The sequence below is a fragment of the Schistocerca serialis genome, chromosome 12, assembly GCF_023864345.2.
Source record: "Schistocerca serialis cubense isolate TAMUIC-IGC-003099 chromosome 12, iqSchSeri2.2, whole genome shotgun sequence".
NCBI lineage: Eukaryota > Metazoa > Arthropoda > Insecta > Orthoptera > Acrididae > Schistocerca > Schistocerca serialis.
Window position 1 is genome coordinate 188334923 of NC_064649.1, and position 22453 is coordinate 188357375.

At 42.2% G+C, this 22453-nt stretch overlaps 1 protein-coding gene across 4 annotated transcripts in view; it reads right to left on the reverse strand.

Moving 5' to 3' along the window:
* Window positions 1-22453, reverse strand: part of LOC126428206 (uncharacterized) — a 119891-nt gene that overhangs the window by 28170 nt on the left and 69268 nt on the right. For 3 of the 4 annotated variants that reach the window (XM_050090119.1, XM_050090120.1, XM_050090121.1), the window contains exons 3-4: window positions 11631-11950; window positions 2146-2331 (exon numbers count right to left, since the gene is read on the reverse strand). In XM_050090119.1, the coding sequence (XP_049946076.1) occupies window positions 2146-2331; window positions 11631-11950 (506 nt within the window). The remainder of the gene's footprint in view (window positions 1-2145; window positions 2332-11630; window positions 11951-22453) is intronic. The other variant, XM_050090122.1, reaches the window with a different exon arrangement.

Below are 22453 nucleotides of genomic sequence, written 5' to 3' on the forward strand. Positions count from 1 at the left end.
CTGATCATGTGGATTGCTTACTGAAGCAGTTAAATAGTTTTGTTTATGCAATGAGGGTTCTGAATAAAGTAACTGACTTAGCTGTTAGGAAAATTGTGTATCATACATATTTTATATCAGTTGTAAGGTATGGCATAATTTTTTGGGGAGTTGAAAAGGAAGCCACCTAAGAGTGTTCAAGCTACAGAAAAAAATTATCAGAGCTATGACTGGAACAAACCTTTATTTGCAAGCCTTGACTTTCTGACCATTCCTTCCATGTTTATATATGAAACACTTCTCTGAGTTAAGAAACCCACATCTTTTTGAGGGAAATTCATTTACACATACTTATCCAACAAAACACAAACAAGATTACATGTTACATTGCCATAGACTACCATTATCTGAAAATACTGCATATTACATGGCTTTGAAGCTTAGCAAATAAAATCCATTCAAAGATGAAGGACTGTAAGCTAGAATCTACCTGTGCAAACATTGAAAATATTTAAAAAGCCAACTGCTACTACAGTGTGGATGATTTTATAAACAGAGACAAGTAGGAGATAATATATCTGTTTTGTTTTCCTGTTTTTTCTACATTACGTTCTATGTGTATGCTTATGTTCCCTTTTACTGGAGGTATATGTTCTTTTTAAATGTGTCGATACTTGTAAACTATCATGAGAACTATGTATCTAAATATGTAGATGTAAACACATATATTACATTTATGGAAATATGTGGTCCTTGAGGTATGTCCATATTTATAAACTACAGAAACAAACATGAAAAATACTTCCATATGCGTTATTTTAATGTATCTTGTTTTAGGTATCCTTAGGTAGGCACAGAATTATTCATTGATGAGTGACCAATATTTCAATCAAACGACTGTATATAACATGTCATGTGACAATAAAGATGTTGTGTTGGCTGAAGAGTCAACACCGTGTTACGAGAGGAGGCCAAAAGGCACGCATTTTAGCTCATGCAGGCTGGCGTAAGGAGGGAAGAACTATATTGACGTGAGATCTGGAACATGACAAGGAATTAGAATTCAGAAAGCGGACATAATTAGTTTGATACTTAACTTTAATCCATTAATGATGAACATTGCTCTTGACGGTACATGATTCACAATATTATCTGTTCAGATTATAGTAACTGAATATGGCACCTTGCTAGGTCATAGCAAATGACGTAGCTGAAGCAGGTCCGACGTATACTAACGGACCGCAGCCGATTTAAAGGCTACCACCTAGCAAGTGTGGTGTCTGGTGGCGACACCACAAAAGATTCTCTTCTGTTCTATTCCCCTCCCCACACTCATCCTAGTTCCCTGCCAAGCTGTTCCCCCACCGAGCCTCGTATAGTGCTGCTCGAGACTGTGGAACGTGTACTACAATATCTTCAGAGTGCAAGTCAGATGTAACAACAATGACAACCACAACCGATACATAAATAAAGTTCACAATCATGATTCGGTCCAATTCTTTAACTATTGCTTACCCCACGATCTACTGACGTCTGTCAGTACTATCTCCTGATGAGTCTCGCCACTATAATTTACAGTCAACCTAATACGATTTATTTTGTTAATTAGAAATCTAATTCTGGATTAATTTTCCTCTCTTCTCATCTGAATGTCACCATGTTCTAAAGCTGATTAAAAGTTGGTAATGTTTCACCCATTGTTCTAATACACGAACAGCAACTGAATTTCTCACTTGCAATGCACTTGATAAATCCTTCCAGTCTCTCATAATCAAATAAAATATTGATCTGGGGTCAGAATCGAGTAATGTTTTTTGAAGGACAACATTTCCGCTTTTGAATGTTATGTTTACTTAAAAATTAGTATTAATGTTTCTATCGGGAAACCTCGAGACTCTTTCGATGCAAATATCGTTTGCCCGGCCCTGCCCTTCTAAATTCTTCAAAATAAACCTGCACGTGACCTCAGCTAGCAAAGCTTCATCTGTAAATGTAGGATACCCTCTATATACTCTATTAAACAATGTTAAAATGTTAATCTCAGCAGCAATAGTTTAATCTGCCAATATTACTCGATCTCATATTTTCTGAATGGCAAATTTGGAAAAAAAACCTCATCTTATAATCAGGTAAATACAGCAGTTACCTACTTGATGGGTCACTTACGTAAAAGCCAGAGCAGCTGTTCCGGGCGGTATTCGATCGGGGACGGACATCCTGAGTTCCCGCAAGTGCTTCAAGCTTCCGACGGTAGTGAATGCCTCTCTGGCCGAGTTGCGGACTATGTCATACTCATAAAGTTCCAGACGTTCCAAGCTGTCGGCATATACCGGCAGCAACGGTATGACGTGCCTGTGTAACAACAGAAATGGGGCTCGTGAAAATTATTCGTCTTCTGTCACATTTGAGGAGACCACACAAACGGCATACACTATATTCCAATTCCAAATTAAGGGTTCTTATTTTGCATTTGTAACATTTCTGTGTTCGACTGTCACCTTTACATCACTTGCCACTGAAATACGACATCATTACTATTACCACCACATTAATTTGCATCGAAAGTATACCTGTGAGGGACAGATTGCGTGGGTATACATCAGACATCGTGGTGAGTGTCAGGGCACTGGGTACTAGGCCTTCTGTTGGGTACAAAATAGTCTTTCCGCTCCCGGGATTGGAATGACTCCTTACCCTCTCCCTTAAAACCCAAATCATTTCGTCCTTCCCTCTCCTTCCCTCTTTCCTGACGAGGCAACCGTTGGTTGCGAAAGCTAGAATTTTGTGTTTATGTTTGTGTGTCTATCGACATGCCAGTGCTTTCGTTTGGTAAGTCACATCATCTTTGTTTTTATATATATAGGTGCCTATCGATCTGCCAGCGCTTTCGTTCGGTAAGTCACACATCTTTGTTTTTAGATATATTTTTCTTTCCCTCTCCACCCCTCTTTCCTGATGAGGCAACAGTTTGTTGCGAAAGCTTGAATTTTGTGTGTGTGTTTGTTTTTTTGTGTGTCAGTGCTTTTGTTTGGTAAGTCTCATCATTCCACGTGGGAAAAATATATCTAAAAACAAAGAAGATGTGACTTACCAAACAAAAGCGCTGGCAGATCGATAGACACACAAACAAACACAAACATACACACTAAATTCAAGCTTTTGCAACAAACGGTTGCTTCGTCAGGAAAGAGGGAAGGAGAGGGAAAGACGAAAGGATGTGGGTTTTAGGGGAGAGGGTAAGGAGTCATTATAATCCCAGGAGCGGAAAGACTTACCTTAGGGGGAAAAAAGGACAGGTATACACTCGCACACACACACATATCCATCCGCATATACACAGACACAAGCAGACATTTGTAAAGGCAAAGAGTTTGGGCATAGATGTCAGTCGAGGCGGAAGTACAGAGGCAAAGATGTTGTTGAAAGACAGGTCAGGTATGAGCAGCGGCAAATTGAAATTAGAAATTAGCGGAGATTGAGGACTGGCGGATAGTGAGAAGAGAGGATATGCTGAAGGGCAAGTTTCCATCTCCGGAGTTCTGACAGGTTGGTGTTAGTGGGAAGTATCCAGATAACCCGGACGGTGTAACACTGTGCCAAGATGTGCTGGCTGTCCACCAAGGCATGTTTAGCCACAGGGTGATCCTCATTACCAACAAACACTGTCTGCCTGTGTCCATTCATGCGAATGGACAGTTTGTTGCTGGTCATTCCCACATAGAAGGCTTCACAGTGTAGGCAGGTCAGTTGGTAAATCACGTGGGTGCTTTCACACGTGGCGCTGCCTTTGATCGTGTACACCTTCCGGATTACAGGACTGGAGTAGGTGGTGGTGGGAGGGTGCATGGGACAGGTTTTACACCGGGGGCGGTTACAAGGGTAGGAGCCAGAGGGTAGGGAAGGTGGTTTGGGGATTTCATAGGGATGAACTAAGAGGTTACGAAGGTTAGGTGGACGGCAGAAAGACACTCTTGGTGGAGTGGGGAGGATTTCATGAAGGATGGATCTCATTTCAGGGCAGGATTTGAGGAAGTCGTATCCCTGCTGGAGAGCCACATTCAGAGTCTGATCCAGTCCTGTCACAAGTGGGGCACTTTTGGGGATCTTCTGTGGGAGGTTCTGGGTTTGAGAGGATGAGGAAGTGGCTCTGGTTATTTGCTTCTGTACCAGGTTGGGAGGGTAGTTGCGGGATGCAAATGCTGTTTTCAGGTTGTTGGTGTAATGGTTCACGGATTCCGGACTGGAGCAGATTTGTTTGCCATGAAGACCTAGGCTGTAGGGAAGGGACCGCTTGATGTGGAATGGGTGGCAGCTGTCATAATGGAGGTACTGTTGCTTGTTGGTGGGTTTGATGTGGGCGGTCGTGTGAAGCTGGCCATTGGACAGGTGGAGGTCAATGTCAAGGAAAGTGGCATGGGATTTAGAGTAGGACCAGGTGAATCTGATGGAACCAAAGGAGTTGAGGTTGGAGAGGAAATTCTGGAGTTCTTATTCACTGTGAGTCCAGATCATAAAAATGTCATCAATAAATCTGTACCAAACTTTGGGTTGGGAGGCCTGGGTAACCATGAAGGCTTCCTCTAAGCGACCCATGAATAGGTTGGCGTACGAGGGGGCATCCTGGTACCCATGGCTGTTCCCTTTAATTGTTGGTATGTCTGGCCTTCGAAAGTGAAGAAGTTGTGGGTCAGGATGAAGCTGGCTAAGGTAATGAGGAAAGAGGTTTTAGGTAGGGTGGCAGGTGATCGGCGTGAAAGGAAGTGCTCCATCGCAGCGAGGCCCTGGACATGCGGAATATTTGTGTATAAGGAAGTGGCATCAATGGTTACAAGGATGGTTTCCGGGGGTAACAGATTGGGTAGGGATTCCAGGCATTCGAGAAAGTGGTTGGTGTCTTTGATGAAGGATGGGAGACTGCATGTAATGGGTTGAAGGTGTTGATCTACGTAGGCAGAGATGCGTTCTGTGGGGGCTTGGTAACCAGCTACAATGGGACGGCCGGGATGATTGGGTTTGTGAATTTTAGGAAGAAGGTAGAAGGTAGGGGTGTGGGGTGTTGGTGGGGTCAGGTGGTTGATGGAGTCAGGTGAAAGGTTTTGTAGGGGGCCTAAGGTTCTGAGGATTCGTTGAAGCTCCGCCTGGACATCAGGAATGGGATTACCTTGGCAAGCTTTGTAAGTAGTGTTGTCTGAAAGCTGACGTAGTCCCTCAGCCACATACTCCCGACGATGAAGTACCTCAGTCGTGGAACCCTTGTCCGCCGGAAGTATGGCGATGGATCGGTCAGCCTTCAGATCACAGATAGCCTGGGCTTCAGCAGTGGTGATGTTGGGAGTAGGATTAAGGTTTTTTAAGAAGGATTGAGAGGCAAGGCTGGAACTCAGAAATTCCTGGAAGGTTTGGAGAGGGTGATTTTGAGGAAGAGGACATGGGTCCCGCTGTGACGGAGGACGGAACTGTTCCAGGCAGGGTTCAATTTGGATAGTGTCTTGGGGAGTTGGATCATTAGGAGTAGGATTAGGATCATTTTTCTTCGTGGCAAAGTGATATTTCCAGCAGAGAGTACAGGTGTAGGACAGTAAATCTTTGACGAGGGCTGTTTGGTTGAATCTGGGAGTGGGGCTGAAGGTGAGGCCTTTGGATAGGACAGGGGTTTCAGATTGGGAGAGAGGTTTGGAGGAAAGGTTAACTACTGAATTGGGGTGTTGTGGTTCCAGATTGTGTTGATTGGAATTTTGAGGTTTTGGAGGGAGTGGAGCTGGAAGTGGGAGATTGAGTAGATGGGAGAGACTGGGTTTGTGTGCAATGAGAGGAAGTTGAGGTTTGCTGGAAAGGTTGTGAAGGGTGAGTGAGTTGCCTTTCCGGAGGTGGGAAACCAGGAGATTGGATAGTTTTTTAAGGTGGAGGGTGGCATGCTGTTCCAATTTGCGGTTGGCCTGTAGGAGGATTCTCTGAACAGCCGGTGTGGATGTGGGAGAGGAAAGATTGAGGACTTTTATTAAGGATAGGAGTTGACGGGTGTGTTGATTGGCTGAGTGGGTGTGTAGCTGAAGGATTAGGTGGGTGAGGGCAATGGATTGTTCAGTTTGGAACTGGTATAGGGACTGATGGAAAGAAGGGTTGCAGCCAGAGATGGGAACTTTAAGTGTGAGGCCTTTGGGGGTGATGCCAAATGTCAGACAAGCCTGAGAAAATAAAATATGGGAGTGTAATCTGGCTAGGGCGAAGGCATGTTTGCGGAACAGCCATGGGTACCAGGATGCCCCCCTCGTACGCCAACCTATTCATGGGTCGCTTAGAGGAAGCCTTCTTGGTTACCCAGGCCTGCCAACCCAAAGTTTGGTACAGATTTATTGATGACATCTTCATGATCTGGACTCACAGTGAAGAAGAACTCCAGAATTTCCTCTCCAACCTCAACTCCTTTGGTTCCATCAGATTCACCTGGTCCTACTCTAAATCCCATGCCACTTTCCTTGACGTTGACCTCCACCTGTCCAATGGCCAGCTTCACACGTCTGTCCACATCAAACCCACCAACAAGCAACAGTACCTCCATTATGACAGCTGCCACCCATTCCACATCAAGCGGTCCCTTCCCTACAGCCTAGGTCTTCATGGCAAACAAATCTGCTCCAGTCCGGAATCCGCGAACCATTACACCAACAACCTGAAAACAGCTTTCGCATCCCGCAACTACCCTCCCAACCTGGTACAGAAGCAAATAACCAGAGCCACTTCCTCATCTCCTCAAACCCAGAACCTCCCACAGAAGAACCCCAAAAGTGCCCCACTTGTGACAGGATACTTTCCGGGACTGTATCAGACTCTGAATGTGGCTCTCCAGCAGGGATACGACTTCCTCAAATCCTGCCCTGAAATGAGATCCATCCTTCATGAAATCCTCCCCACTCCACCAAGAGTGTCTTTCTGCCGTCCACCTAACCTTCGTAACCTCTTAGTTCATCCCTATGAAATCCCCAAACCACCTTCCCTACCCTCTGGCTCCTACCCTTGTAACCACCCCCGGTGTAAAACCTGTCCCATGCACCCTCCCACCACCACCTACTCCAGTCCTGTAATCCGGAAGGTGTACACGATCAAAGGCAGCGCCACGTGTGAAAGCACCCACGTGATTTACCAACTGACCTGCCTACACTATGAAGCCTTCTATGTGGGAATGACCAGCAACAAACTGTCCATTCGCATGAATGGACACAGGCAGACAGTGTTTGTTGGTAATGAGGATCACCCTGTGGCTAAACATGCCTTGGTGCACGGCCAGCACATCTTGGCTCAGTGTTACACCGTCTGGGTTATCTGGATACTTCCCACTAATACCAACCTGTCAGAACTCCGGAGATGGGAACTTGCCCTTCAGCATATCCTCTCTTCTCACTATCTGCCAGTCCTCAATCTCCGCTAATTTCTAATTTCAATTTGCCGCCGCTCATACCTCACGTGTCTTTCAACAACGTCTTTGCCTCTGTACTTCTGGCTCGACTGACATCTCTGCCCAAACTCTTTGCCTTTACAAATGTCTGCTTGTGTCTGTGTATATGCGGATGGATATGTGTGTTTGTGCGTGCGAGTGTATACCTGTCCTTTTTTCCCCCCTAAGGTAAGTCTTTCCGCTCCCGGGATTGGAATGACTCTTTACCCTCTCCCTTAAGACCCACATCCTTTCGTCTTTCCCTCTCCTTCCCTCTTTCCTGACGAGGCAACAGTTTGTTGCGAAAGCTTGAATTTTGTGTGTATGTTTGTGTGTGTGTCAACCTGCCAGCACTTTCATTTGGTAAGTCTCATCATCTTTGTTTTTATATATGTATATAAAATAGAGGGAAACATTCCACGTGGGAAAAATATATCTAAAAACAAAGATGATCAGACTTACCAAACGAAATTGCTAGCACGTCGATAGATACACAAACACACACAAACATACACACAAAATTCTAGCTTTCGCAACCAACGGTTGCTTCGTCAGGAAAGAGGGAAGGAGAGGGAAAGACGAAAGGATGTCTCATTTGTGCTGAGCTACTACCATAGGAGTTTTGCTCTCCCAAAATCTAAATCTAGCTCTATGCCAATTAACTGTACCAGAAAGATGAAGAGTGGGTTCATACAAAAAATATAATAGCTCAGAAAAAATGTGCACCTCCATTTCTTCTAGAATTCCTGTGCAAAATTCTTACCTTTTGGTGTGGTCATCAGATGCAATGCTTGCAACAATTCCAGTGTGTATGATTTCTGATGCAGTCAGTTTCCGAACTCACCATATCTCGAGTTGAAAGGTTTTAAGTATATTGTTCACTCGTGTCACGGATTTCCTAGGGCGCCTTTTGTAAGTTACACAGATACCTTTGACATCTTCACTCTATGTGCAAGGATGACACTCACTTTTCCATTTGCAGATGCACCAATTTTCTGTGATTTTCAGTGGCACTCGTACATTTGTTTACTGGCAGGCAGCTCTCTGTCAAATTGTTATCAAAATACACATTTCACACTAACAGTGGACTCCGATTTTGCTAATTGCAGCACAGAAAACAAATGCCTCCGTGGTGTCTCCATTTTCCTACGAATGAGCAACAGCAGCACTGCACCTTTAATTGAACTTCTATGTCAACTGCTCAAAAGTTTCCACTTTTCTCTGTCTGGAGTTGCATTTCTATCCTTTATAGTACGTAAAAGATTAATCCCAGAAATATGCCACTCCTCTTTGAATAACCCTGTATTTTGGCAAGTGTAGTCCTTTAAAATGACTGTCATGTATGAGGCACAGACTGACAAGCCACAGTGGAAGAGATGCGCCGCACTAGCTCCGAATACGAGTAGGTGCGCGATCGAATGCCGGGCACTCGCGGACAGGCGATACCGAGAGGATAACCTAGGCACGTAAAGCGCCAACCCAACTGATTTTTGTAGTTCAGTTAGGCCCTGATCAGTTTGTGAGTTCACCACTATGCAACTTTACAAATCTTAATCTGAGAATGCAGCATTTGCAGTGAACTTTGTGTTTCAGTGTGAAGCTCGTATCTCTGCCTCAAATCTGTTCCTCACTACAGGATAATAACCAATACCAAGCGTCATTGCTTCTGCTGCTGCTGCTGCTGCTGCTTCTACTACTACTACTACTACTACTACTACTACTACTACTACAACCACTATTATTATACAGTTATATCACAACCATCATCGTGTATCGGTATTTATCTACATAATTTAATTACATTTTTGTGAGTTCAATGTATCATTACAAGATATGAAATATGCACTTGTGCTGACATGAATGCATGAACAAAAGGTGTTTATGGTTTTCTTCTCTTCCCCGCCCCCCCCCCTCTCTCTCTCTCGCCTAAGTGTGAGGTTTACTTTGTTCAGATACTGTTGCCCCATGTGTCAGCGTTATCAACCATCACTGCAAATACATGTGCTCACTGAACACTATCTACAGAAAATTCTATACTGTATTTTTTTTAAATTTTGAGTGCATATTCCACAGGGAGTTATTTTTGTGTGTGCATAACAATGAAACAATGACAGTCCAGGCCACAGTGGTTCCTGATAATGGTTAATTATGGACAACAGTTAATGTATCACAGGTAAAGGGACTCTGAAGTGTGTAACTGAATTTTTACATCGAAGTGCTGGGACCAGCTCTTGACATACAGTTAAACCCCTGCTTACACTTTTCAGTGGAATGACACACACACACACACACACACACACACACACACACACACACACACACACAAAGTGTAAGTTGCAGGAAAGTGCAAAATACAGGAAAGCATTGCAAACAAACCAAGTAAAAAATGAATAAATTTATCTTACTGTCATTCTCTTTATATTGTTCAAAATCAGAAATTATAACAATCTAAATTTTGCCTATTTAAAAAAAACTGAAATAATTGTTTTTGCTTCTTTCTAACAGCAATGTGTTGTATTCTTTTGTTAAACCACATTAAAAGAGCATTTTAATTCTACTGTCAAACTTATTACTGGTAATCATTATAAACCTATGGTAAATAAAACTTGTAACACAATATTGGTTGAAACATTAATGTTGGGAGTCTTTAATAAATGGAGAACAACAGACACAAAATCATACAGCTTGTTGTCGACAAGGAGATCACACGGTTCAGGAACATCCTGGGCGAGGAAGAGGACGGAAATTGCAACATTATGGAGCATCTCGAGGAGGAATATTTACGTCTGACACTAAGTCGTACCGACATAAGACTGCGTGCCTCGTACGGATTCATGTATTTTACACTTAAGTAACAACAATTCGTGAAAGCTCGTTATAGAGTGATGTCTTGTTTGTATAAATGACTGAAATTAAATCAAAGCTGTGGTAATACAAGACAATGAGCAGAAGGAAGGCTGCTACTACAGTCAATACTGTCAGGCCACGATCATCATTCGGGAAGTGCCTCAGCGTGCTTTCCCACCCTTCCAAACACTGCGTACCTATAAACAGGTGGCTGTGGCCAAACATGATGACAATGAAAATCTCACTTACTATGCTAACGCTGTCTGACACGATTATTAACTTTGTGTATAGTCTCCATTTTCTGCTTTGTTCCGAGGTTGACTTTGAGTAGGAATACAATGCACTTTTTGCAGATATCTGCACGAAAAACAAAGTCAAATGTTGTGATAATGTCAAAGAAAACTTAAAGGTGTGGGAAATGTCGTAACACGGAATCAGTGACGACAGGAAAGTACTGAATTCAGAGAATGTGACTCCTGATTGTAATGACAAAAATGAATATAAAAAGCAAGAAAATGTAAAATGTGAGAATGTAAACACAGTGGTTTACTGTATTTATTTTCGGGAGTTTAGCATGACATTCACACGGTCACACTTTCATATGCGAGCTGCAGTAGAAAGCCATTTTTGCCAAATGTTTCACAATAAAATTACATAGTACCAAAACATATGTTCCACTACAAGCTTGCACAGTAGCATGCACAGTCCCCTCACATACGAGTTGCCAAGTTTCTCATACTGTTGCTACTGCGCAGCAAAAAGTAGAAGAGCAGTAAAAGATGACAGAATATTGCTGATGTAAATGGGAAAGTAATGGGCCCAGAATTGTGCCCTGAGGGATAAACATTTCAAAAACTTCCTCTTCCACAGGCTGTGCATACGCAATCAATCGACAGTGGCATATGTTAAATTATAAGTCCCCATTCTGAAATGACACAGTCTACCCATTAATTTCACTACGAAGCCCCATCTACAGACTAATGTGAAAAAAACTGAGAAACCCAAAATGTGCGAGTGAGACAGGTCTGCCGGGTACTACCGAATCACACAGAACTGAACTGGGCACAACTGTTAAATACAGCAGCACTATTAGCTACGAGTGAAAGTAATTACGTAATAAACGTGACAGAAGATGTTTGAAGACATAGATATGTTTACTGAACTAGACCTAGCTTAAAAGCACTGTAACAATAATTAGATGTCTCCTTAACATTTTGTATCTCGTGTCCCTATGTATATGTAACGGTGAAATATGCCAAATGTCTTTTACATAGTGTGAAAAATACCGAACATACGAGAACAGTATTCGTCGAGCAAAAGTTGGCTCGAGTAAAAGTTAGACATTCGTACGAGGAGAGGTAATAGTACTCACCTCGTTCCACCCACCGACCACTTTATTCGTAAGCACTTTAGGGTGTTCTTCTTGGCATTCAGAAAGTACTTCAGATCATCCGTATCGACAGACATACATCCGAAGTCAATCTCGACCAGTCGGGGGCACCCGTCACCCAAAGGTCTCAGCACACAAGGACGCAGGACGCAAGTCGTCCCCACGTATCTCTCTTGCAGACACAGCACACGAAGGTGCTGCAGACGCGACACCGCCTGTGAAAATTTCTCGGTCTTCAGCAGCTCGTCGGGTGCCGTCAGCACGTGTATCTCGGAGCACTGCTCGACCGAGTTCTTCACCGTCTGCAACCGCACACTTCCTGTAGTACAGTAACACTTCTGAGCTAAGGAGTGGGATACACTGAAACAAAAGAAGCACTATTAATGGTCGTTCAAACAGATGCTTTCTGCCTCTTCTGAAGCACCTGACCAATTTCCAGCAACAGAAGTTGCACAGCAGCTAAACAGATGGCCACAGAGGAAGTCAGTAACTGCGGTGAACGAGAGGAAAGCACCCGCACCGTCCACACTCACCAAACTGACTTCCTATCAGCTAACAGGTGTCCTCCCTTCTGATGACTCCCGAGTCAGTTCGTATTGTCGATGTCACAGCTGCTTGCACCACCGTGTGTCTTTTTTGATCCCAGGAAACACTCTGAATGGCCTACATTTCAGAACAACTGAACTCTACTCTTCTTCCTTGTTGTTAATTGACTATGTGCCACCCCAGTAATCATATATACATTGAGACAAAGTAGTTACTGGGCAAAAGCTCAATGGATCAGAATGGAAATACATTAGTGGAGTTTCCTCAGTTCAGAAGTTTTTCAGTAAAAAATGCTTACTACCCAAAAGGTTCATTTAGGTCCATTATGGTTTATTTAATGTTTTTTTTTTAGTTGTTTTAAGCTGTAATACGATACCAATGCAACACTTGACCAACATTATTTTAAGAAACAAACTATCACATACAAAAACGGCATTAAATGTGTGATTACATATGAGTTAATGTGTTAATGTTCAGCATGTGAACAAGAAAAGGTTTAGTAAAGGTTTGAAATTATGTTTGAAGTGTGCTGAAAGTCAATGGCCATCCTATTCATCAAACACTGGAGGAGTATTATTCGGATAACTTTTTTCTGTTTTAAGCAAAATGCAGTCTTTCAAACGTCTCAGTGCTTACGATTAAATGTCTCCCTGGATATCACAAGATATGTTTAATTCAGTTGACAAAAGGAGAAAATATAAAAATCCAGCAAATGAAGCAGTTGAAGGGGAGTACACACATCTAAAAAATGAGATTAACAAAAAATCCAAAATGGCTAAGCAGGAGTGGTTTGAAGACATAGGATACAGAAGTATATATAACCCAGTGAAAGATAGATACCACCTGAAGGAAAGTTAGAGAGACATTTTCAGAAAAGGAAAGCATCTGTACAAATAACAAGAGGCCAGATGGAAAACTAGTCCTAAGCAAGAAGGGAAAGGTGACTGGTGGAGGGAGTATGCAAAAGGTGTACACAAGGGAAATGGACTTGAAGGCAATATTATGGTAAAGCAAGAGGATACAGATGAAGACGAGATGGGAGATACGATACAATACTGCGAGAGTCGAAACGAGGCCCCTAGAATAGACAACATTCCCTCTGAACTAATGATATCCTGGTATGTAAGATATATGAGACAGGTAAAGTACCCTCAGACTTGAAGACGAATATCATAATTCCTATTCCAAAAGAAATCAAATGCTGACAGGTCTGAATATTACCAAACTAACAGTTTCATAAGTTCTGGTTCCAAAATAATAGCACAAATTCTTTTCAGGTGAATCAAAAAACTGGTAGCACTCAACCTCGGGGAACATATTTTTGGATTTCAGAGAAATGTAGGGACACCTGAGGCAATACTGACCCTATGACTTACCTTAGAAGATAGATTAAGGAAAGGCAAGCTTACTCTTATAGATTTTGTAGGGTTGCAGACAGCTTTTGACAATGTTAAGCGGGATACATTCTTTAGTTCCGAAGGTAGCACATGTAACGTGTCAGGACCAAAAGGTTGTATACAACTTGTACAGACACCAGGTGGCAGTTACGAGTTGAGGGGCATGAAAAGGAAGGGAGTGAGACAGGGTTTTAGCCTATCCCCGATGTTATTCAGTCTCTACACTAAATGATCAGTAAACAAAACTACAGAAAAAATTGGAGTAGGAATTAAAGTTCAGAGAGAAGAAATAAAAACTTTGAGGCTTGCCGACGACATTGTAATTCTGTCAGGCAACAAAGAACTTGGAAGAGCAGTTGAACCGAGTGGATAGTGTCTTATAAAGAGAAGATAGGATACAAAGTAAAACAAAGGTAATGGAATGTAGTCAAATTAAATTAGGGGATACCGAGGGAATTAGATTCAGAAACGAGACACTAAAAGTAATAGATGAGTTTTGCTGATGAGGGCTTAAGTAGAGAGGATATAAACTGTAGACTGGTAATAGCAGGAACAGAGTTTTTTAAGAAGAGAAATTTGTTAACATGAAACATGGATATAAGTGTCAGGAAGTTGAAATGTGGTGCTACAGAAGATTGCCAAAGATTAGACGGATAGATCATATAATTAACGAAAAGGTACTGAACAGAACTGGGGAAAAAAGAAATCTGTGGCATAACTTGACTAAAAGAGCTCAATGGTTGACAGGACACATTCTGAAAAATCAAGCAATTACCAGTTTATTACTGGAGGGAACTACTGGGGGTAAAATCATAATAAAATAAGAGAAAGCAGAGTTCACACAGAAAGATTTAGGTTTGTTATTCCTGCACGCTCTTCAAGAGTGGAATGGTAGAGTGGTAGCCTAAGTGTGGATCTATGAACTCTCTGCCAGGCACTTAATTGTGAATTGCAGAGTAATCGTGTAGATGTCAAAGGCACATACAGAGTGTACATAAAGTCCAGGAATACTTTCAATTATTTATTGTGCAAGAACTAAACATTGTACAGATGTCATACATATTGCATTTTGAAGAGAAACTATGAAAGTTTTTTGTACAAAAATTCGATGTGCAAACCACAAGTGGTTATCAAATTCTTGCTGTACCCGTCCCAGCACGGCATAGTCGACTGTGGCAGTCGCTTCCCGTATTCTCTCCCAGAGCTCTGCTACATCACGTGATAAAGGAGGTACATACACCAGGTCTTTAATGGTCCCCACACAAAAAAGTCACACGGAGTGAGATCTGGCGATCAGGGAGGCCATTTCGTGAAACAGCTGTCCCCTTCTGTAGCACGGCCGATCCATCGATGCGATAGCTCCGTGTTCGGGTACCCACGAACTTCACGACGAAAATGGGGTGGAGCCCCGTCCTGCTGAAAGATGAACGGAAAGTCCGATTGCATTCGAGGCATCAGCCATCGCTGCAACATGTCCGGGTAGGAATGTCCAGTGACAGTGCTCTCGACCAGAAGAATCACCCGTACAGTTTTCGACATGACGAGGCACAAAAAAACACTTACCTTTGGGGAATCACGCTCAAATTCAATGCCTTTGTGTGGATGCTTTGTAGCCCAGATTCGACAGTTATGCCTGTTCACTTTCCCATCAGTGTGAAAAGTAGCTTCACCGCTAAAAATTTAGCGATCAACAATGCCATCTGCATTCTCATTCAGTTGTTGCAACTGTGAACAAAACTCAAAATGCTCATCTTTGTTGTCGCCATTGAGCTTCTGCACTAACTCCAATTTGAACGGTTTCACAGACAGCTTCTGTCGCAGGACTTTCCGCACTGTCATCGGAGCCATTTCGAGTTCACGGGATGCGTGACCTACCAATTTCTTTGGACTGCTTACGAATGTCCCTTGTATGTGCTCCACATTCACTTCACCCACACTGGGACATCCGCTCGTCTTGCCGGGCACAAGAAATCCGTCTTAACGAATTTGCTGTGCCAGCGGTAAATAGCCTTCCTTGTCGGTGGCTTCTTACTGTACTCGGTTCTAAACATCTGTCGAACAGCTGTAGCACACTCGTTTTTGTCGAACTCCGACACAAAGAAAGCTTGCTCTGCACCTCAACTCACCACATTTGCGACTAGTGCCAACTATCGGCAAATTACCCAACTATGCTGTGGCGGTATATGTGAAAAAAACTTTCAGGTTTTCTCTTCAAAATTACATATGTATGATACCTGTACAATGTTTAGTTCTTGTGCAATAAATTATTTGAAGTGTTTTTGGGCTTTATGTACACCCTGTATATTGCAGTTATTTCGAAATGACGGAGCCTGCACAGGACAGAATAACTGTAGTGTGAAGAGCTGCATCAAACCAATCTTCAGACTGAAGACATCAACAACCATATCTCCTAATCTATCTGTGCTATGTGTGGATACTGTCTGCAAAACATGTTGAAAATAGAGTTAGTAGTGAAGAAGTAATAGAGTAATGCCTGATGTGGATGTTTCACTGCATGAACAGTGAAAATGTGATAAGTGATGAAATTTTTTCCTTTCATTATTTTGTGTGTGTGTGCGCGTGTGTGTGTGTGTGTGTGTGTGTGTGTGTGTAAGTATACAGTCTGGGTAATTTGTGTGCTGTGTGTTATGCAGCCTCAAGATGTGCACAATTTTGAACTGTAATACTTGTTTTATTACATTAAATCTTTGACTTAGGATTATACCTCTCAATGGGTATATTATGACAGCTTTTTCTTTTAAGGTCAGACAGTAATTATATGAAGTACCGAAAATCAATTGTTTGTTGCCCCTGTAGGCTATTACGCAGCCAATCTGCAATGGGGACCATTATCGTGTCAGCCATTTAGTGATACGGATTTCAGCAGTTTCAATTAAAGCAAGCAAAAAACAATGCCACAGATATCTCTAATAAGCCAACCAGAAACTGTTTCATCCACAAAACAACACTGCAACCTATTTATACAGAAGCAATGCCAAGCTGGTTATTTCGGCTCCTAATACCCAATGTGAGTATTTGCAAGCACAGGAAAAGTGATGGAAAGGTGAAGAGAAAGCTAACAGTCTGAGCAAACAAGACTTGGTGGCTGCCAGTTCACTGACCCCTTCTGAAGTACACCCAACTCCCACACTCATCCATCCCACGCACCCGCACGCAACTCACTCGCACGCGACCGCCGTCTCGAGCTGCTCGGGCCAGGGTGCAAGCTACTGCTGTGCAAGATGGGAGAAAATCTGGGTGGTGGGAGTAAGCTGGGGGCAGGAATGGGAAGGGATGGCAGGATAGAAGTGGGGGACGGTAGAGTCCTGCTTGTGGGAGCATAAGGGACAGGCTGGGTGTAGTAACCAAAACCAACTGCGGGAACGCCTTCGGCTGCAGATCGGAGCCGCCAGGTGGGGAAGCCGCCGGCGGTGGAGCACACAACACCGGGTAAACACGAGGACGAGTCGGACGACAGACCAACGACAACCGACAACAACCGACCACGACCGACTATGACCGACACAACGAGGAAGAGATAAACAACGGGGGCTTGTAGAAACCACAACACCAAACACCGACAGTAAATCCACTCAGAACCAGAGCCAGGCAAATGTCAACAACGAGCAATGACCAGAACGCAGTACTGCCGAGAGAGAAACGAAATCCAGAGTGAGTACCAGACTGGCCGGACTAGGGCAGAGCGGGTACCTGTATACGAAACCGGAGAGAGCGGCTATTGGCCGCTGTCTGCGGTGGTACCCTTGCTGCGCGAGAGCCGCTGCGCGGAATAGCCGCCGCGGACATGGAGCCCTCTACGGGCTGACCACGTCCATTTGTTCTGGTGCGTGTTCGACTTCCACAGCGGGAGGTACTAGAGTGGGGAGAGGGGAGGGCAACTAGGTGCAGTCGGCAGATTAGAGAAGGGGCAGGGGGTGGGAAAGGAGAGTGGAAAAGGAAGAAGTGCAGTGCTGAGGGGTAATGAGGAAGGGGACAGGCGGGTGAAGGACAATGGACAATAACTAATGAAGCTTCAGCCTGGGAGGGTTATTGGTACTCGGGATGTATTGCAGGGAGAGTTACCACCTGCAAAATTCAGAGAAACTGGTACTGTTAGGAAGGACACATGTTAGGAAAGATCCAGATGGCACAAGCAGTGAAGCAGTAATTAAAATGGAGAATGTCCTGAAGAGCAGCCTACTCAGCAACTGTGGGGTCCAGCCGTTTCTCGGCCACAGTTTGCCGCTAGTGGTTCGTGCACACAGACAGCCTGACAGTTGTCGTGCCTACTTAGAAAGCAGCACAGTGGTTGCGACTTAGCTCATAAATCACACGATCGGTTTCACAGGTAGCCCTGCCTTCGATGGGATTAGGTAATGCTTGTGACCGTAATTTCATTTATTATCATCCTTTGCATCATTTACATGATATAGGAAATGTCATAATACTGTCCAGGATATGCACAGCAGAATATTACAAATTTCTATCAAACACATAAAATTAACATTGTATAATATGTTGAAAATTAAAACATGCTCCTTTAACATGTACCATATGTGATGAATTTATATATATTTAGTACATTTTCGAAAACATATTGCACATAATTTAGAGTTAAAAGAGTATAAAGGAGACATGGAATTGACAATGAGAACAACATGATATTGACAATACAACTATCAGTTAGTGACTTAAGGATTCAAAATATTCCTCTATGCTATAAAAACATTTATTTAGCAGATACTTTTTTAATTCCGACTTAAATTTTCCTTCATCTTCTGTTCCCCTGATGCAGTGTGGCAGAGCATTATAGAGCACCCCCTGTTAACTTCCCACAATTTCTTAAGCTCGAACCTTGCCTCACCGTAATTTAATCCACAGCGGCTCACATGTTTTTGAGTTTTTGTTTTCCTTGTTCTTTCTACATGCAGATTCTTACAGATATGTGTATTGTAGTCATGAAGATCTGAATTTACACGTAAACTACTCGAGTGTGTTCTTGTATGCAGTATGCTTTTTAATATGTGCAAAGATGGTACTGTAAGTATGTTTAGCGGCATGAACAAGGGATTGCAGTGTGTTTGTGGAGAGCTGTGTCTAATAATTCTAATGGCCCTTTTCTGTAATTTAAAAACCTCTCTCAAGAGACATTTAGTTGTACCCACAATGTTATTCCATAGGATATAATAGAATCGAAATACGCCATATACACTAATCTTGTACACTCTGCACTGCAAACTCTGGAAATTATTCTCAGTGCAAAACATGCTGAACTGAATTTGTTTGGATATGTATGTGACACGGGCTTTCCAGCTCAAGTGTTGATCAATGTACATGCCCAAAAATTTTGTACAGCGGACTTTCTGTCTGTCTTATTACATAAAACCACTGTTGCACCCTCTTCACAACTTTTTCAGCTGTACTGAATAAGGATTTGCTGTCATCACTTATAATTATGCTTGTATCATCTGCAAATAACATAATTTTTGATGATCTGTTCGGCCTTTCAATGTCATTTATATAGATTAGGAATAATAGGGGGCCACTATCTTATGCGTATCCTCATTTTTGAATAATGGTTTAACCTTAGAAATTTTCAGCCTTTTGGGGAACTCACCTTCACTGAATGATAAATTGACAATATCTACCAGTGGTTCCAAGATTTGTGAGCCGACTTTTTCTATTATTGTCACTGACACTTCATCCAGTCCTGCAGACATTTTAGATTTCATACTGTTAATTACTTTCAATATTTCATATGTATTAGCGGGACTTCTTATCATGCTACTGACTACTTTTGGTGCTGTTGTTTGGTAAGGCTCTTGCTTAATTTGTCAGGTACACTTAGAAAGTAGTTGTTAATGTAATTGGGCAAGACTTCCTTCTTTATTTCAATGTTATCACTAGATTTAAGTACAATATCCTGGTCTTTAGAGCTTTTTCCTATTTCTCTTTTAACAATTTCCCATGTGGTCCTTGATTTATTGTCTGACTTCCTTATTAGTCTATCATTACTTAATACTTTTGCTAGATTAATTATCCTTCTATATGCCTTTTTGTAGTTACTAACATATTTTTTTAAAAGTAATGTCGGTATTGGTTTTCATTTCAGTGTTTAGTCTTTTCATAGTCTTGGAAGAGTTTTTAATGCCAGACGTGAACCAAGAATTTGTGTGTGTATGGCTAGATGAGTTGATTTTAACTAATCTTTTTGAAAAGCACATCTCAAAATCTGCCATGAAAAGAGAGAGAGCATCTGTATCAGTTTGTGACAATACTTCTGCCCTAGATTGGTTAGTCAGTGTGATACCAAACTGGCTGCAGTTTTCGGGAGAGAAAATTCTCTTATACATGTGATGTACTGTTTTTGTATGTATTGGAACTGTGAGCACTTTAATAATAAGTGCATTATGATCAGATATTCCTAGGTCAATATTCAAAACTTCTGTATCTGGGCTTTCTATATTTGAAATTATATTATCTATGAAACTTTTTTGAAGTGTTTGTTACCCTTGTAGGACTGTTTATGTTAGAATATAGGTTGAAACTATGTGAAATATTGAGGAATTTAATTTTAAATGAACTACCTACCAACATATTGACATTGAAGTCCCCACATACAATTACTGATGTCTTCTCATCATGTAAGAAGCTCAGCAGTTCTTGAGTCTACTTAAACAAATTCTGGGTCATCACATGGTGATCTATACACTGACATGACTGTTATTTTCCTATTTTTTACACTCATTTGCACTGCTGTTGCCTCAAAATGTTTTTCTATGCTCAGGAGTTCAGCTTCGGGTCTGTTTTTCACTTTAATATCTGATTTTACATAAATGCAGACACCCCCATTCTTGGCTTCCTTCCTATAAAAATGATCAACCAAGGTATACGGGGAAATATTAATGTATTCTAATTCATAATTTTTGCACCAGTGCTCTTGATTACAAATGCAATCAACACAATATTCACTGGCCTCAATCTCGAGATCTAGAATTTTATTTTTGAGACACTGTATATTAAGGCTAAGTAATTTTAAGATGTTGCAACTTGGTTGAGAGGACCTCTTCCTTGTATTGTCCAGTGTCAACGGTTTCTTCATATTGAGGCTGGGTACCAAAAATCCCTTAGGGACAGAGGTTTCGTGCATCTCGTCTTTCTTTCTTCTGTATGTGTCGCAACTTTGATGCGACTCGCTGGCCGTAAGCACATTTCTTGCTAGTGATGCTGCTGTATAGTCTGTAGCTGTTTCTGATACTGTTGGAGCTGTTGTGGAGGCTTTATTTGCCTCAGCTACTTTTGTGGCAAGTGAAGATTCTAGTGCTGGATCTGTTGCCGGTGAATTAGTTTCATTTTTATGTTAGAGAATTTCAGTTGCTGTGATGGGTGGTGGTAGTGGTATGGTACGGATATTCTTGTCTTCAACTGCTAACACTGCATTAAGTATTTCTCGACTAATGAATGCTTTTCCAAGTTTATTTCTGTGTAGCTGGTAAAATGACTTCTTTCTGAAGACGGTACATTCACATGTGTGGCATTCGGGAAGCTTCGGCATATTTTTTCAAATTTTCTATTAGTAACAGCGATTTCTTTGTTGACACAAGATTTTTACATCAGATTGTGTCTTTGTGGTATACTTGCAGTATAGAAGTTCACATTTGTAATTTTCTGTAGAGTGCTTCTTAGTGCTCTTGTGGGAAGTTTACCCTCATTCCTATAAACGTCATTAGCACCCCCAATTATTAAACAGTTTCTTGCAGGCTCCAAAAAATGCTCACAGTGTTTTAGAATTTCACTCAAGGGAGCCCCTGGTTTTGTCATTCCACTAACTTTAAACACAGTTTGCGTGTTACACATGATACCAGCTAAGCCCTCTCCATGACTGTCTGAGAGCATGTAAATATCTTCTTTGTTCTTCTTACTTGTGTTCGTCACGTTCTCACAATACGTATGTTCACTGAAAATTATAGTACCGGTACTTCCTCGCTCGTTATTACAAGACTTCGTACTCGACTGGTTTTTAAACTCTGCATTTGGTGAAAGTACTTTGTTTCTTTCGCTATTTTCACATCTTTTAGACTCGTCACAGGTTTTTTGCCACTGGGAGACTGAAGTTTTTCTCTTTACGGTTAACACGAGGGAACTTTTTAGGCCATATGAAGTTATCATTTGGCCCATTTACAAAAGTGTCACTACACTCTGTATTGACTCCTATCACTTTTTCAAGCTTTGTATGTACAGTTTGGCTGACAAGATCGTATTTTAATGAAGCAGTCACACAGCCTTCTCGATATTCCTTTCGCAAAAACAGTAAATCACGATAACTACAGTGCACATTCCCACAGTCGCAAGTCGCATTTCTTTCTTCTAAAGTATTTAAACATTGTCGACGGATCCATTTTTGGGACCGTGGGCATAATTTAACACCATTTCTCACCTTCTTACTACATTTTACACACACAGGATTTAAAAACTCTAATTTTCCGCGGATCTGTCGAGTAGTACGTCTATACACGGCGCCACCATCTCAGTACGTAGATGGTGATGGAAGAACATACGGAACAGGTCTCACATCTCGTTTTTTTTTACACAGATACGAGCTAGAGGCGTAGGGTAGGGAGCAGAGGCCGTCTAGGGATGGACGAGGATATCGCGTACATTCGGTGGACAGCGGAATACCAGCTTGGGAGGGATAGTGGGCAAGATGTTCCTCAGCTCGGGGCATGGCGAGAGGTAGCCGAAACCCCGGCAGAGAATGCAATTCAGTTGCTCCGGTCGTGGGCAGCACCGAGTCACGAGAGGAACGGTCCTCTGCGGTCGGACAGTGGGACTCCGGAAGGTGGCGACTGACCGGAGAAATAA